This window comes from Delphinapterus leucas, chromosome X, assembly GCF_059928025.1.
Source record: "Delphinapterus leucas isolate spDelLeu-1000000601 "Yukka" chromosome X, BTC_Dleu_Yukka2, whole genome shotgun sequence".
Lineage (NCBI taxonomy): Eukaryota > Metazoa > Chordata > Mammalia > Artiodactyla > Monodontidae > Delphinapterus > Delphinapterus leucas.
This window is the reverse complement of record NC_143150.1, coordinates 25,829,819-25,845,587: the sequence shown is the minus strand read 5'-3', so window position 1 is coordinate 25,845,587 and position 15,769 is coordinate 25,829,819. Positions and strand designations below refer to the sequence as shown.

At 37.5% G+C, this 15,769-nt stretch overlaps 1 protein-coding gene across 1 annotated transcript in view; it reads right to left on the bottom strand.

Annotated features, from left to right (window-relative positions):
• The window catches only part of TENM1 (teneurin transmembrane protein 1), a 353,672-nt gene that overhangs the window by 169,455 nt on the left and 168,448 nt on the right, over nt 1–15,769 (bottom strand). Inside the window, exons 9-10 of the mRNA XM_022561862.2 lie at nt 13,386–13,571; nt 9,797–9,943 (exon numbers count right to left, since the gene is read on the bottom strand). Coding sequence (XP_022417570.2) covers nt 9,797–9,943; nt 13,386–13,571 — 333 coding nt within the window. The remainder of the gene's footprint in view (nt 1–9,796; nt 9,944–13,385; nt 13,572–15,769) is intronic.

Sequence of the window (15,769 nt, the reverse complement as noted above, 5' to 3'; positions counted from 1 at the left end):
GAGTGATTATTTGAGCATATGGACACTTCATTCCACACCCAATAAGCAAAAAAAAAAAAAAAAAAAAAAAAAGTTAAAGCCCTTCCATGGTCCTTAAAGCAGACCAGTAGCTCTAATTCAGATTTTTCGTTTGTTTGTTTTGCGGTACGCGGGCCTCTCACTGCTGTGGCCTCTCCCGTTGCGGAGCACAGGCTCCGGACGCGCAGGCTCAGCGGCCATGGCTCACGGGCCCAGGCGCTCCGCGGCATGTGGGATCTTCCCGGACCCGGGCACGAACCCTCGTCTCCTGCATCAGCAGGCGGACTCTCAACCACTGCGCCACCAGGGAAGCCCTAATTCAGGTGTTTAACAAGGGTAAATATAAAGATGCTCATCTTCTTGGCTTGCAGCGGAATAGGGAGGTTCAGATGGATCACCCGCTCCTTAAGGCTGATGATGAAAGTTACTGGCACCGGTTTCCCGCCGCTCTTTTGCTCGCTCTCTCTCCTTTACATGGCTGCCCCTGTTGAGCTGGAGGGGGAAGTACCACAGCTGGGGGCAATGAAAGTCAGGAACACCAAGAGAGCAGGCGTTTGGAACAGTAGCCCTAGGGCACCCTGGAAATATTCTTCCCCACATGAGGTCCTTTCAAATTCCCTGTACCATAGACACTACTTTGATTTAAAATGCAGTTTGCTGCTTTCTGGCCTCTACCCTGTTTGTTCAGTGTAGTTCTGCCACTGATTTTTACTTCTCTGTATATATATTTCTTTTTCACTGATGAATAACTTTTGTGTGCATTAGTTTCCCTAAGAAGTTCCCTTCTGCTCCCCTTTCTCCCCTCATTCAGCAAATTACATTAACAGATTTTCTATAGATTTTAGATGCCACTATCACCTCTCTCTCCAATACATTGTTCTCAGCCTCCTATTAGCACATTATCTCTTTACTCTGCCAATTAAACATCTGGATGTGCTGGAAAGCTGGCAAAAATATCAATCTGATTTAAACAGTTTTCTGATGTCTGGAATTGATGCATAATATACTAAACAATGAAAAACTGCTTTTCAGATGGCCAGTCACCTTTATCTTTCAATCGGCAGCAAGTGCAGTAGTAATAATCAGATTGGGCATTCACAGGTTTCGACCTGTCAACCACACAATTCTAACTTATTTTTGAAAAGAAATAGATTTTAAATAAATAGTAATGCCCCAACGATCTTCAAAACCGGATTCCAAAACTAAACACAGAGCCAATTCAAAATTGGGACTCACATTCTCATCTAGTTATGTGCTATAAATTCCAAGTTAATGTTTCATATTCACTAATTGCCTATTATACAGGGCTGACCCTCTAAGACCTCTGTTTTCTGAGAACAGCAAGACTTCTGTTGAATCTAGAAAGGCTGCAGGCAAGCAGACCAATAATGGTATGCAACCCCGAATTATAATTCATAGGTAAGCCCAGTACATGGGCAAAGATCTACTTACCAATTATCACACTGGATAACACTCCATACAGTATGTCTAGACTGTTACAAAGAAGTGCAAATGATATCACACTGCTTGTGTGGGTTTCCTTTTTTCTTTTTTCTTTTTTTTTTTTGGCTGTTAATGGTTCTTTTATCACCCTGAATTGGAAGCTGTGGCACCCTTGACAGCCAGGCTCAAGGTGTCAGATATGGACATATCAAATGTTAGCTTATTTTACTTTTAGGGCCTGTTCCCTTTAAAGGAATAAAAATAAAAGCTAGCAAAATAAAAGGGAGGTTAAATTGTCTTGAAGGACTAAACAAGGCATTCACTGGTCCTTGCTTTGCCAGCCAGTTAGGGACTATGCCAGCTGGCTCAGTTGGGGTTGATGAAGGTCAAGGACACTGGTTTCTTCTGTACATGATCAAGTAACTCACTATTAAACTTTTACCTACTAGATGTATGCCCTTGGTTGAAAGCAGGATTGGACAAGGGAATATGAACAATATAGGGAAAACCCACGTTTTCCTAATCCTTAAAATGAATTTACAAATATATATCCTCTTAGGGACAGCACCCATATTATCACCTTGATAAAAACGGACAGCTAGTTCCATGGCAGGCTATCCAAAAGGATTTGGCACCACGTATAGATTAGTTAATATTTGTCAGGTATGGCACTAGGTACATCCTCATGTAGTATTTTAACTAAATCCTTGTGACAACCCTGTTAGGTAGACATTCTCATCTCCATTTTACAAATAAAGGAAGGGAAGCTGAATGTGGTTGGAAGAAATATGGGAGTCATATTAACACCCAGTGCTCTGACTACAAATCACACGTCCAACATCACCATCCAAGAGGTATGACTAGTACTACTGACCTAGGCTGTAAGACCTCCAAGTGACTGATCAATGTAGGATTTAGAACACATGAAGTGGTTAAGGTGAAAGAATCAGAGGACTTTGATTCTAATCTTGACTTTGCCACTTACAATGTACACGATCCTGGACAAATCAGTGCAACTCCTGGATTCTCAGTTTCCTCATCTACTAGGTGGGGTGAGTAGAATTGTTGTAAGGATCACATGCTCTCATAATCATATCAGCATCGTGCTTAGAGTTTAGTAGCTAGCACTCTCGATAAATGTTAGCTCTTGCCATTAACCAAATTATAGACTGTACAGGCTACAAGGAGTCTAGGGATAGAGTCCTGGGGTAGATGCCAATGGTCTGCAGTGGCAGCTGAAAATGTTCAGACTCACTTTTATTTAAGTTGCCTTATCACTGGCCAGAGGGCAGTTAACTTTTCTGTAGCATATTCAGGTCGTTAGAATGTGTTCATTTTGTGAACTCTGCTTGGTTAGGTTGTCAGATAGGTAGGAATCTATGTGGCTCTAAACAGACACTAATGCTACAGTAAATCTTTATTCATTGAATTTCACAAATTCAGAATTTGTTATCATTTGGACAGGGGCTGGACTGAAGCTTAACCTTTTCAGCATCGATAGAATAGAGCGTCTACCAAGCAAATTAATAGTGAAAAAGAAATTGAAGGGCTGATCATTCCAGTGATTCAGTTGAACAAAATCTTCTCGGGCATTTTAGAAACCTACAAACAATGGACTCATTACAAATCACTCATAAATTTTTACTAAAGCAGGCCCTCTACTAGGCACTCCTGGTAGCTTAGTTGTTGTCATTATATGCATTGAAGGTAATATGACTGTATTTCCTTTGGAAATAGTCTCTAATTCATCTTTCTTCATTTATTCAGGCTGACTTTCACCCTAGTATTTTGCTGTATTGGTGAAAAGAAAGTGGGAGAAGTTCAAGTGCACTTAGTACTGGAACTGCCCAAATCATTGTTATTGCTATAACCTATACATTTACTTTTTCTGCATCAGGAAAGTAAATTGTTTATATGCCACTAATGTTCACGTCCTCCCCACCTGCCATCAATGGCTTCCCAAATTGCTCAGAATAAAAGCCTGTGTCCTGACCAAGACCTACTTCCTTACAGTCTGGTTCTTTACCATCTCTCTCTTACCTCTCTGACCTTACCTCCCATTACCGTATCCCACAACCCCCTTCCCCACTGTTCCTACGCCTGGAATCTTCTTTTCTCCAATGTCAGTATGGCTCACCCCTCACCTCCTTTAAGTCTTTACTCAATTGCCACCTTCTCAGTAAGGCTTCCTCTGGCCACATTATTTAAAATGCCACCTCTGTCGCACACTCCCTATCCTTTTTTAACCTGCTTAAAAAACAATTTCTCCATAACACTTACCATCTTCTATCAGACTATTTAAAAAAATTTTTAGTTTATTGTCTGCCTCTCAAAACTAGAATATAAGATCCATGGAACACAGATTTAGTCTTTTTTATTCATTGCTATTTCCTCAATGACTAGAATAGTGCCTGACCCCAAGTAAGCTTTCAATAAATATTTATTGAATGAATAAATGGATGTCCTAAAAGTCCTATTTTTAGGACATTTATAAATGCACCTAGAGATTAATAAATGTTCAATGAATGCATCAAAATATGTTAAGTTACAAATAGATTCTTCATTGATACCACATCTTTATCACACACTTTATATTACTGTATTTCAAACATTCTCATTCATTTTCACCACTACAAAGTAGGAAGATGTCAAGTATTACTAGTCTTAGTCGATAAATAATGTGACAGATCCATTATAGAGGGGTTAACTGAGTTATAGAGTTTAGATGTTCCAACTTCCACTCGTATCTGGAATCACTTGGCAGTTTAGGCTCTCATAACTAAGTGATGATCTTCTAATAAATGGGTTCCTTGGAAATGAGGGGGGTATGGTCAGAAGAGAATAATTAGCAATATGCTTTCTGTTGCCAGGTCTTTTTTCCCAGCCAAATCTTAAAAGTAAATACAGAGAGGGGCCCTTAAACAGAGCAAATGTTACCAATTCATTGCTCCTTCTATTTCATTTTCCTATTTATTAAACCCTGCAGCATGCTGGTGACATTCAAAACATGAGGCTTATTGATCCATGAGCTTATATGTGTTCATAATTCACCCATGGTGCTGATTTCTAGATCTAGAAACACTGCATCATAAAACAGCCTTGCAAATAGCTATTGTTCTTAATGAATGGTGACTTGTTATGAAGAATGATTCCTGGAAGATCATTCTCTTTTAGGCAATTAACTTATTGATTTTACCAATGAATATGAATATAGACCACCAGAAGAGTTCATATAAGAGAAGCTTGGACAAACATGTGACAAACACTTAAAAGATCAGGGGGAAAAAGAGTGTTTTGATTAACCACTCTTATTGTACATCTTTTTAACCTCCGTGACAATCGTTCCACAGTATCAGAAGTCACCTTCCTTCCTCTATGACTTGAGGGACTAAACTGTAATCTTTGATAGCTGAAGATCTTTAAAAATTTACAATGTTCTGTATAATCAGGCCAGTGCCTACCTTTATATTCTCATCTCCCACCAATCTCTCCCTGACTCATTGTATTCCAGCCACAATGACTTACCTTTCACTTTCTAGAAGAGTCTAGTATATTTCCACCTCAGGGCATTTGTACATGCTGTTTCCCTGGCCTGGAACATTCTTCCCCTGACTCATGTGAGGCCTCCCCTTGCCATATAGACCTGGTTAGGTCCTGCTATACATGTTTATAGCACTCTTAAAAACTTTACAGCACTCTAAACAATTGTAAATATATAGTTATTTGTGTGGTTTCTTGTTTAATACCTAAACCATAAGCTCCATGAAGGCAGAAACTTGTTTGGCATTTTCTCCTCAGTGTCAAGCACAATACTCAGCACAAAGTAGCAATGAATGAATGGAAAATTGGGTGCCCAATCTGAAATGTTTGGCTGAAAGGTAAACAACTCTTTGAGTCAAACATTTGGATCAGCGCTATCCAATAGAACTTTCCCCATTGATAGGAATGCTCTAGATGTGCACCAACACAGTAGTCACTAGCCTCATGTGACTGTTGAGCACTTGAGATGTGGCTAGTGCAACGGAGAAATGGAATTTTTAATGTTATTTAAATTGTATTTAAAGAGTCATATGTGGCTAGTGGCTACCATATCAGACAATGCAGATTTTGGTATCTCCAAATAGATGTTGGATGGTCTATAAACTTAGCCAAAGAATACAAAGAAGTTGGAAACTTTTATGAAGTCCAACTTATCATTTTTTTCCTATTGTGGTTTCTCTCCTAGCTTTTATGTTTAAGAAGTCCTTTCCAATCTTGAGATCTACCACCTACGTTTTCTTCTAACTGTGTTTGAGTTTTCTTTTGCCTTCAACTCATTAATCGGCTGCAGTGTTTTTATTTATTTTATTCTTTTGGAATAAGATATGTATTGAAAATCTAAGCTTTTTTTTTCCTTAATAGTTGTCTCAGCACCACCTATTTCATAATGTTTCTTTTCCCCACTGATTTTTGATACTGGTTTTATAATATCCTAAATATTTGTACTGGGGTGTGTTCCTGAAGCTTTTATTCAGTTGTACTGATCTGTCTATGCTTACATCAGTACCATTTTGTTTTAATTATCATAGTTTTAAAATATTATTTTAACATCTGATAGTTCTAGCTTGCTCTCACTATTCTTTGTTTTAGCTATTCTGATTCAGTTAATACAATGTCTAAACTTTTTTTCTCATGTCAATTCATATGTGCATGTAATGTATGGTGATTATATTTTTCAAACCCTAAATCAGGACACATGATGAACACATGAAAAATGTGGTCACCATAAGGTTAAGTCTCCTCTTCCAAGCACAAGGTTGTGTCCACGGTATGTGCTTGTTGACTAAAGGGATACATGAGGTCAAGACATTTGATAGATTTGTGATTTCTGTAGTAATTAGTTCTTAAATATACAATGTAAAAGACAGTTTTCAATTTTTTTGCATGTTAAGAAAAAAATCCAAGGGTTATTTGTTCTTAGTTCTGTTTTTATTATTCAAGGAGCTCTTAGGTAGCTCCTAGACCTGTGTCACCCACATATTCAATGAGCCCAACTAGTTACTAAGAGTCACAATGCATTGAATCAGAGTGTAACTAAAGTCAAAGCTTCAGGAAGTAGCAGTAATACTAATGAGTATTCAAAGCTGATTAGAATGCAAAAAAAAAAAAATCCTGCCGTTGTTTAAGTATCAGCAATGATATGTAGTAATCAGGAAGCAGCTACTTGAAGCAACTGCTTGAAAGTGATTTTTTTTTTTTGACTGGGAAGATTTCTTAAGAATTAACATTTAAAAAATTAGGACCACTTTTTTTTCCCCAAAAAGGTTCAATTGGCACTTTCTGATTTAATTAAAACTCACACACATACATGCACAAACAAGTATGCAAATATTAATCATTAGGCATATACAATCATTCTGGATGGCTGGAAATGAATCCAGCCATTCTGGATAGCTGGAAAGCTGAGACCACCAAATGCAGGGCATTTAATATATTCTTAGGGATGTTACTTAAACAGTATAAAAATGGATATTGTCCAAAATCTTAGTCATGAGGCTTTCAGAGGTTATTTAATCCATCTTTCCATCTCAAAGTAGAACTAAATATTTATTTGTCATCAGTATCATCTTAATCCTACCAAATGAAAAGATGGTAATTGAATATCTCAAGGAGCCTCCCCCTGCTACTCCCTAAAGAGACAATCATAAAAATACACTAAACTCACATCAGCATCTTTGATTTTTGATTCCCACGTAGATACACAATTTTAAAGGAATGTTCATAGGTCAATACACATTCAGCAACATCTTCTATACCTTTTGTATCTATATATACCACAGATATTGAAAACTGATAATCCATTATTTCATTAATATTTAATTGATCCATTCCTTAAACATTTTTGGCTCCCTTGAGGTGACCTTGACACCACAGAAAATGCTTGATAATTATTCAATTATTTTTATCAAGCTGTACTTTATTAAGCAGGAAACTTATTTTAGCTCAACCCTGAGTCAGAAATTATGCTTGGGACTTCCCTGGTGGTACAGTGGTTAAGATTCTGCCTGCCAGTGCAGGGGACACAGGTTCGAGCCCTGGTGCAGGAAGATCCCACATGCCACGGAGCAACCAAGCCCGTGCGCCACAACTACTGAGCCTGTGCTCTAGAGCCCGTGAGCCACAATTACTGAAGCCCGCGTGCCTAGAGCCCATGCTCTGCAACAAAGAGTAGCCCCTGCTCACCGCAACTAGAGAAAGCCCGCGTGCAGCAACAAAGACCCAACACAGCCAAAAACAAATAAATAGAGAAGGAAAGAAAGAAAGAAATTATACTTGCATAGGTTGTTAATGTATTTTCTGAGCATAACATTTTAATCAATATATCAAGTGAGAAATCTCCATTACTGCCTCCGATCTTTTTTGGAATGAAGCAGACCACCTGGGTTTACACCCTGGCTCTATCGTTTACTTTCTATATGATCTTGAGCAATTTATTTAACTTCTCAGTGCCTCCGTTTCCTAATTTGTAAAGTAGTGTTAATAGTAGTTTCTACCTCATGAGGATTAAGTGAAATTATTCACATAAAGGACTCAGCACAGTGCCTTGTACATAGTAAACCCTGAATACAAGTGAGCTAATATTATTAGTAATTATATTGGGCATCAAACTATGGACTCTGGGTCATACTTAACATGTAACAAGGAAACAATATAGACAGGATATGATTTAGTGCTTGATTGTATGGTGCATATGATAAACACCATGGTAGGCTGGGGTGGTGGATGTCAGAGGTATCATGGGAAATATGGCTTGAGTTGGGACTTAAATGATGAACTGAGAATGATGGGTGTAGAAGATGAGTCTTGAAAAAAACAAAAAAAAATGAGTCTTGGCGGACCACAGAAGTCAAGTAAATGGTTGATTAGTGTACCATTTAATTGAAAATCTCACTCTGGCCTCCCCAACAAAAATTTCAAATTAGATAGGAAGTAAACAGTCTCTTCAGAAAATGGTCTGTTATCCTAAATTTAGTGTGTGTGTGTGTTTGTGTTTGTGTGCACGTGTGCGTTGATTGGTGTAGTTTATCATCCTTTAAGTAGAGCACATGAATTATCTTGTTTAATTCTTATAACAACCCTATTAGACAGTTATTACTATTATCAGCCCCATTTTGAAGATAAGGAAATTGAAGCACAGAGATAGCAAGAAACTTTTCCCAAACCCTACAGCCAGAAGTACATAGCAGAGCTAATATTTGACCCCAGAAATTCTAACTTCAAAGCCCTGTGCTCTTAATCAGAAAGTTGCTTCTACTTAAAATTCATAAGGTCTTATAACTTTTAAAGGTAAACTGTTAGCCAGAACAATAAAAGAGGACACTTTTACACCTAATTTGGTGCTTAAACGATGATTGCTACCTTATTGTTTTAAGCCCCATTTGGATTCAAATGACAAGGTATATAATTGTCTAAGCACAAATAGAAACCTTGAGGAGTCAAATTTAACAACCTTCTTCATTTTAAGCCAATATACAGAAATTAGAAATAATTTTTTTTGTCAATTTCATGTTTTATTGAGTAGAAAGTAAGAGGAAAGTGAGGATTTGTTGTTTTAGGCTCATTCAGAGGTGATTTGGCTGTTTTGAGGCCTGACTGTACAATGTATTAGATGCCTTTGTTTGCTTGATTAAAACAGAAGTGGTTACCCGGAGGCCTTGGAGCCACATATGGCTTTCTAAAACATGTGCAGCTCTGGAATTAAATGTAAAATACTCTACTGTGAATTGTCATGATGCTGTGTCCTTTGAAAGACGTAAAGTGGTACTAAAAGGTAAAGACACAAGAGGGAGCTCTAAATAACTAAGAACAAAGAAAACTACCTCGCGATGTGTATAGTGCAAGCTACACTAGCATCTGACAGTTTAGACAGTGGTACGCTGATTTAATTTAGTAGGATAAATGCCACAGATATGGGAGGCAGCATGGCTGTAACAATTAAGAAAACAGAAACTGAAGTCATATAGCCCTGAATTGGAACCTTGGTTCTGTTACTTTCTAGCTGTGTGATCCTGGAAAAGTCACTTACCATCCCCACTCCAAGTATTAGTTTTCCCATTTGTAAACAAGGAAAATAGTACCTATACCTGATAACGTTATTGTGAGAATTAAATGAGATATAATACATGGAAAGAGTTTGGAGTATTGCCTGGTTACTGTAAATATTCAATAAATTGAGATTTACAAAATAGTATGACTTTATAAGGATTCCTAATTTTCACTCTTGGCCAGATTGGTCATCACTATGCTAGAGGCTGGGCTATTCCTTTCTTTTATGAACATTTAATAAATGACTCACCTCCATCATTGTCCAAGTTATCTCCACAAAGCATTTCCATGACAACATTGCAGCCTGTCCCACTCCAACCCACCTGACACACACAGTGCCAACCATTTTGATCCAGGGTACATCGCCCATTTCCAAAGCAGAGCCCTGGGCAGCCATCTGAAAAGACAGCAGAGAGTAACAAATTCAGAGACATCAGAATGGGTTTGGCCAACAATGATGTATCTGCCTAGAGGGAAAAATCGAATCATCTGGGCTCCATTCAGATGAGGTGTTGAATAAATGGAAGAGGGGCTTGCTTGCTTATACCACCTTCCCAGGGAACTTGTTATCCCTTACTCTGCTGTGCTTTTCCTTAGAGAGCCAATTAAACGTTATTAATGCTAACCCCAATTCCCAACCTCTGATTCAGACAGGATAAAAACTATGATGGGGACAAGACATGTTTTTTGTTTCTTTTCGAAAAAGGTATCTCCTCATCTCAATCAAAACTGGATGGATGATATTGTATCTAGTTATGACCAAAAAGTTGGGAAAAGACAGCAGTTTCTATGAAGAGATACTTCTCCTAACTACTGCTACTCTGTGCTGATTTTTCCCTTGTGATATGTTGCTTCAGGACTCAGGTATGTTGGTATACAGTTCAGACCATTAATTGCCCACATGGTGCCTTAGAAATGTGCTGCAGTTACTTTACACCTATTCAGCTCTTCTCTTCAGGATTATTATTGATCTGAAAGCTAAGGATTGATTTTTTTACTTATCTGGTATCTCGCTCAGAAACTAGCATAATAGTATACCTGTAGTAAGTGCTCAACAAATGTTTATGGAATTAATGCACACCAAATTTAGACTTTCAGAATTCTAGAGAATAATTGGATAAATATAGTCAAGAGGAAATTATAATGCTTAAATGACTTCTATCCATTGATAACCCTAACCACAAACACTAACGACGGTCTCTATTTAGACTTTTAATTTCTCAGGGATGACCTACTCTTTCTACCAGTGGTTCAGAGATAGGCTATTCCAAAGGGCAACTCTGCATGTCCCAAGTGCTCAGCGGGCAGATGAACAGAGAGAGCAATAATGGCACATAGCTTCTGGAAATTTCCCCAGTAGCAACACAGGACCAGATCTGGATTTTACAGGAGAGAGTCCAATCAATATTCTTTCCATTTTCTGTCTTTGAAAGAAAATTCCAGAAGTATAAAAAGCAAAAGAATTTTAAAAAAAATCTGTAGAAGTAATCCAGTGTTTCTTGCAAATGGTTTTCCTAGCAACTCTCAACAGACCAGAGGAAGAAAAGACTTTAAAATAAAATGACAGATGGCTGTTAGAAAATATGAAAAGATTATATATATATTCCTCACGCACATGTATAAGATTAAGAAAGAAATTTATCTAGTTCCATTCTCATGCACATACAGTGGATAAAGAGAAATTAGGGATAATTTGAGTACGACATTTTCAACCTTCTGAGGCTGAGGTAATGAAAGGCACTAGGAAATCTGACAGAAAAACCCTTGCAGTCTCTATCGAATGCAGATCCCTGGTGGGGATGGATGATGAGGTACTAACAGGGGAATAATTCTTCTGCCCTTGTAAGGATACTCTACACGGACTTAAAGCTATATTGTTATGTTAGAGAAAAAGTTCAGCTGTCTACCTAAACCTAGTTTATTTAATAATTACCTCTCTGTCATATAAACAGACACACACACACACACACCCCCCTCGACATCAAGACAAAGAAAAATAATTCTTAAAACTGCTTATCAGTCTATTAAACTCTAAGGCAAAAAATGAATCTTTGATATTGGGAAAGCAAATTACTTTTAAGTCTATTACAGCATGAACCTGACAATATTGCACTTAAGTAAGACTGCCAACATTAAAAACAACAACAACAAACAACACCCAAACCCCACCAACACTTCCTTTCCCACATGCATATTTTCGGTTTAAAATATTTTTCTGTTATAAAACTAGAGAGAACGGGCTTACCTCGGACAGCATCTAAGTAGTGAGCTAAAAAGGGGGGAAAAGAGTGATTGAATGAATTTCTGGGAGACCAAAGCTATACAACAAGTACTAATGGTTTACCATCTGTTGCCTGGGAGAACAGCAAACTGTGAATTCTGAAATGCCTGCAGCTCAAAAGTTAGTACACTGGCCTGTGTGGTTTGTGAATAATATTTTCTGTGGGAAAGATATTAATGGCTTTTCTGCAAGAAACTCTATTAGGCTTCCTAAAAAAGTGTCATATTTCATTAAAAGTATAAGAACTGCATTTTTACATTTCAGTAATAACTCATGAAGGAGTGCTAGCTTGAACTTCTTATTAGTAATATCTTTAGAAGGGAGTTCTGGAGTAACCACCTTTGGTAATCATGACAATATTTAAATCCTCCTGTGTGAAGGCAATAAACTTACTCTAGTGCAGGAATGTAATTACTTAAGCTGCATCTGAATCTCACCCCTCACCACCTTTTTAATGAATCTTAAGTATTTTCCACAGTCACAGAGCAAGACTGACTGTAGTTGAGTAGTAATGCAGTTTATTAAAATTATGTTATATATATTATATATACTATACATTACTTTGGCAGGTTCCAACCATTATAACAAAAATCACCTAAAAATGAAAGCTGTAGTACAGTCTAGAGGGGAAAAAAAGCCCATAAACAATGAATTGTGTATCCAGAGGCCCACGCTTGCTTTTGCACTGTATGAATTTTCTGTGTGCTCATAGAATGACACTGGAACATTCTGTTACCCACTTTCCTTAGCTGAACAATGGTAATCATACTTGTCCCTCTGTATACGCAGGGAACCTTGGTGGCAGATACATGTGTGTGTCAAGGGCTTTGATATTTTTCTCAGAAAAAAGTATTTTATAAATGAAACTTTCATTATTATTAGTGTTTTTTATGGTGTGAAGACCACGTGATAGATTAATTATTACATAGACTTTCTCACACCCACAGGTGTTCTCCCAGGAAGCAGCCTGAAAATTAGTGAAATTGGTGACAAGGGACGAGAGAGGGTAGATGCCTCGGTACGAACTCTCTATACTACCCAATAAACAATTCAACACAGATGTTCTATTGATAGCAGGTCAGGAGTGTCTTCCTTATACACATTAAAGATAGCCCTTAATGACATTGAATGGCCCCTGATAAAGTAGTCCCATTTAATGAAACTGCCTCTAAGTGCTTTCAACCAAAACAACCTATACTTTTCAAAAGGAAAAATGGCCAGTGAATGTTAACTTTACAACAAAAGCACTTTTCTTATTAACTAATGACACTATATTCTAATGTATCATCTTTCATTTGAGTAACGCAAAGCACTTGAAAGCAGAAAATATAAAGAATAATGAAGTAATGAGAAAGGAAAAGACACAGAAATAAGTAAGATATTATCAACAAAACAGGAAACCTCCCAGTTAAGGAAACTTTCAAACTTATGGCCAGCCCTCCTACTTCTTCCCTCTTCCCATCTCAAATTCTACAAACAGCTTGGTGATTGACTTGCTAGACTGCTTTACTTCTTCAATTCATCCAATTTACTTTGTTCAAAGTATGGTGGTACTTACCGATTGTACAGTGGTCGCCCTCCCATCCAGGGCTACACTCACATTTTCCATCTTTGCATTGGCCATGCTCAGCACAATGAGAATGACAGGAGCGTTCTTCACATGTTGGTCCTACCCAACCTTCTTCGCATTGGCAAATTCCCCTTGAGCAGACTCCATGGCTACCACACTCCATGGTACAGAGTTCTGTGGGGAATTCAAAGAAGATGTATTTACATATTTATTACAACCAGAGCCTACTCTTTCAAAAACACATTAGAATTATCAAAATCTCAGTCTATACCTGTATTTAAAATATATAATCAAAATGGCACAAAGCCCTCTAGCATTTGAGTGAATGTACAAGGAGCTCTGTTAAAAAAGGTAGTTATATCTCTATGTATAAAATAAACTCTAAATCATATTGCTTTTGAGCAGTCCACAAAATGATAACAGCACTCAAGGCTTAGAAATGAAGTCAGTGCCAATCAAATGTCAGGTGGTTTTCACTAAACATTCATTAAGATTACAGGTAATGTTGTAGGGATTTTGTGATGCTACAAGAAATCACTGGGGAAAACACACAGTGCCCTAATTTCATTCGGGTTTTACAATCAGAAAGATGATAACTTTCTAATAAAATTCATAATATACAAGAGGTAAAGCTGCCAGTGACAGTAATCAACTGCTTTCTCTGATCATACTAACAATATTTGCATTTATTTTAAGGATTTAAAATGACTCTTGGTTGATTAAAATACACAGTCTTCTTATCTCAAAATGCCATTCAGTATTTAGCCAGTATAATCAAGGTGTATTATTAGCTCTGCCCAGTTTCTCTCTTCTGTATCCCTGACTTTTTTTTTGAGAAACACTGAATATTAACAAAATCATGACAGTAGAAAACCAAAATAAAAGTTTGGCTAGCTTGTTTCTTCATAAAATTCCCTTGCTGGAGGAGCAGAAGGGAGATAAAAGCCTATCGAAAGAATGCAATAGGTTTTGGGTACAATTGGCCACATATCCTTGAATGAAAAAGAGGGTGTGCTGGAAGCCAAGTTGTCTATCTTTCATAGTCTTAAATTCTGAAACTGGTTTTATATATTGATAGATATTGACATATGATGATGTAAGCATTACCCTATATTACATGTAACAAAGCTCTTCATATGTAACAAAGGTTTCTACACTATAGGTAGCAGAGTTATTTTTCAGTAGGTGAGAATATTCTTCTGATAAAGCCATGATTATGAATTTTATTACTATCTGGATCAATATATTCACTAATTCATTCACAAGTATCCTTTGAGGGTCAAGATTTCATAGAAAGAGTAAATGGTTTGGAATAAGAATTCCTCTGCATAAAAGCTGCGTATCCTTAGGCAAATTACTAACATGCTTTCTTAATCTCTGCTTGTGTAACTACACAATGAAAGTAATAATATTTACACCTGACAGGGTCATTGGGCAGTTTGAGATATATTTTGGAGGTAGAACCAATATGAATTCCTTAAGAGAGGATATAGGAAATGAAGGAAAGGGAAAAATAAAAGTTTTGGCTTAAACAAATGGGTGAATAATGCTGCCACTAACAAAATGGAAAAGGATAAAGGAAGAATAAGATGGAAGATCAAACAGATTAGCATTGAGATAACGTATAGATAGCCAAATGAAGATGTCAATTAAGCACTAAGATATATGAATTTGACAGGCCAGGGTTAGAGATATGAAATTGGCAACCATTAGCATATAGGTGGTATTTAGCATCTAAGTTTGAGACCAGATGATATCCCCTAAGGAATGAGCCCTGAGGTGTTCTGTGATTTAAAGATAAGGTAGAAAAAGAGGAACCATCAAAGGAGACTGGGAAGGAGAGGGCAGTGAGTGATAGGAGGAAATCTTATAGATTGTGGTACAGCTAAAGCCAAAAGAGGACACCTTTTCAAGAAGAAGGGGGTAGTCATCATAGGGACAGAGTAAAGGGCCAAAGTAGGTGATTAAACAGTTAATCCCACTAGGGGATTATAAGTAAAGAAAAAAGTATAGGAGACCCCTGTAAGTTAATGATCACTCAAGAAAGCAGGTTTGCTTAACCACAAAACCAAGCAGGCTTGCTTAGCAACAAAACCAGGTAACAGAAACATGAGACATGCCCCCAAATAATAAAACAATGGTGGCATGAGACCCACATCCTTCCCAGTGAGCTAAGTTAATGATTACTAGGACACGCTCCTCTGCATGCACTAAAAACAAAAATATAAGGAAAAGGTGACATTATACTAAAACCTGAAATGATTTAACATATTTTAGTATATGTTATTGCCTTTTTGCTCACTTCCATTGCACCATGACAGTCCCAGCTTGACCATGTAGGGACAAGAAAACTCCCCCACCCGACGTGGAGG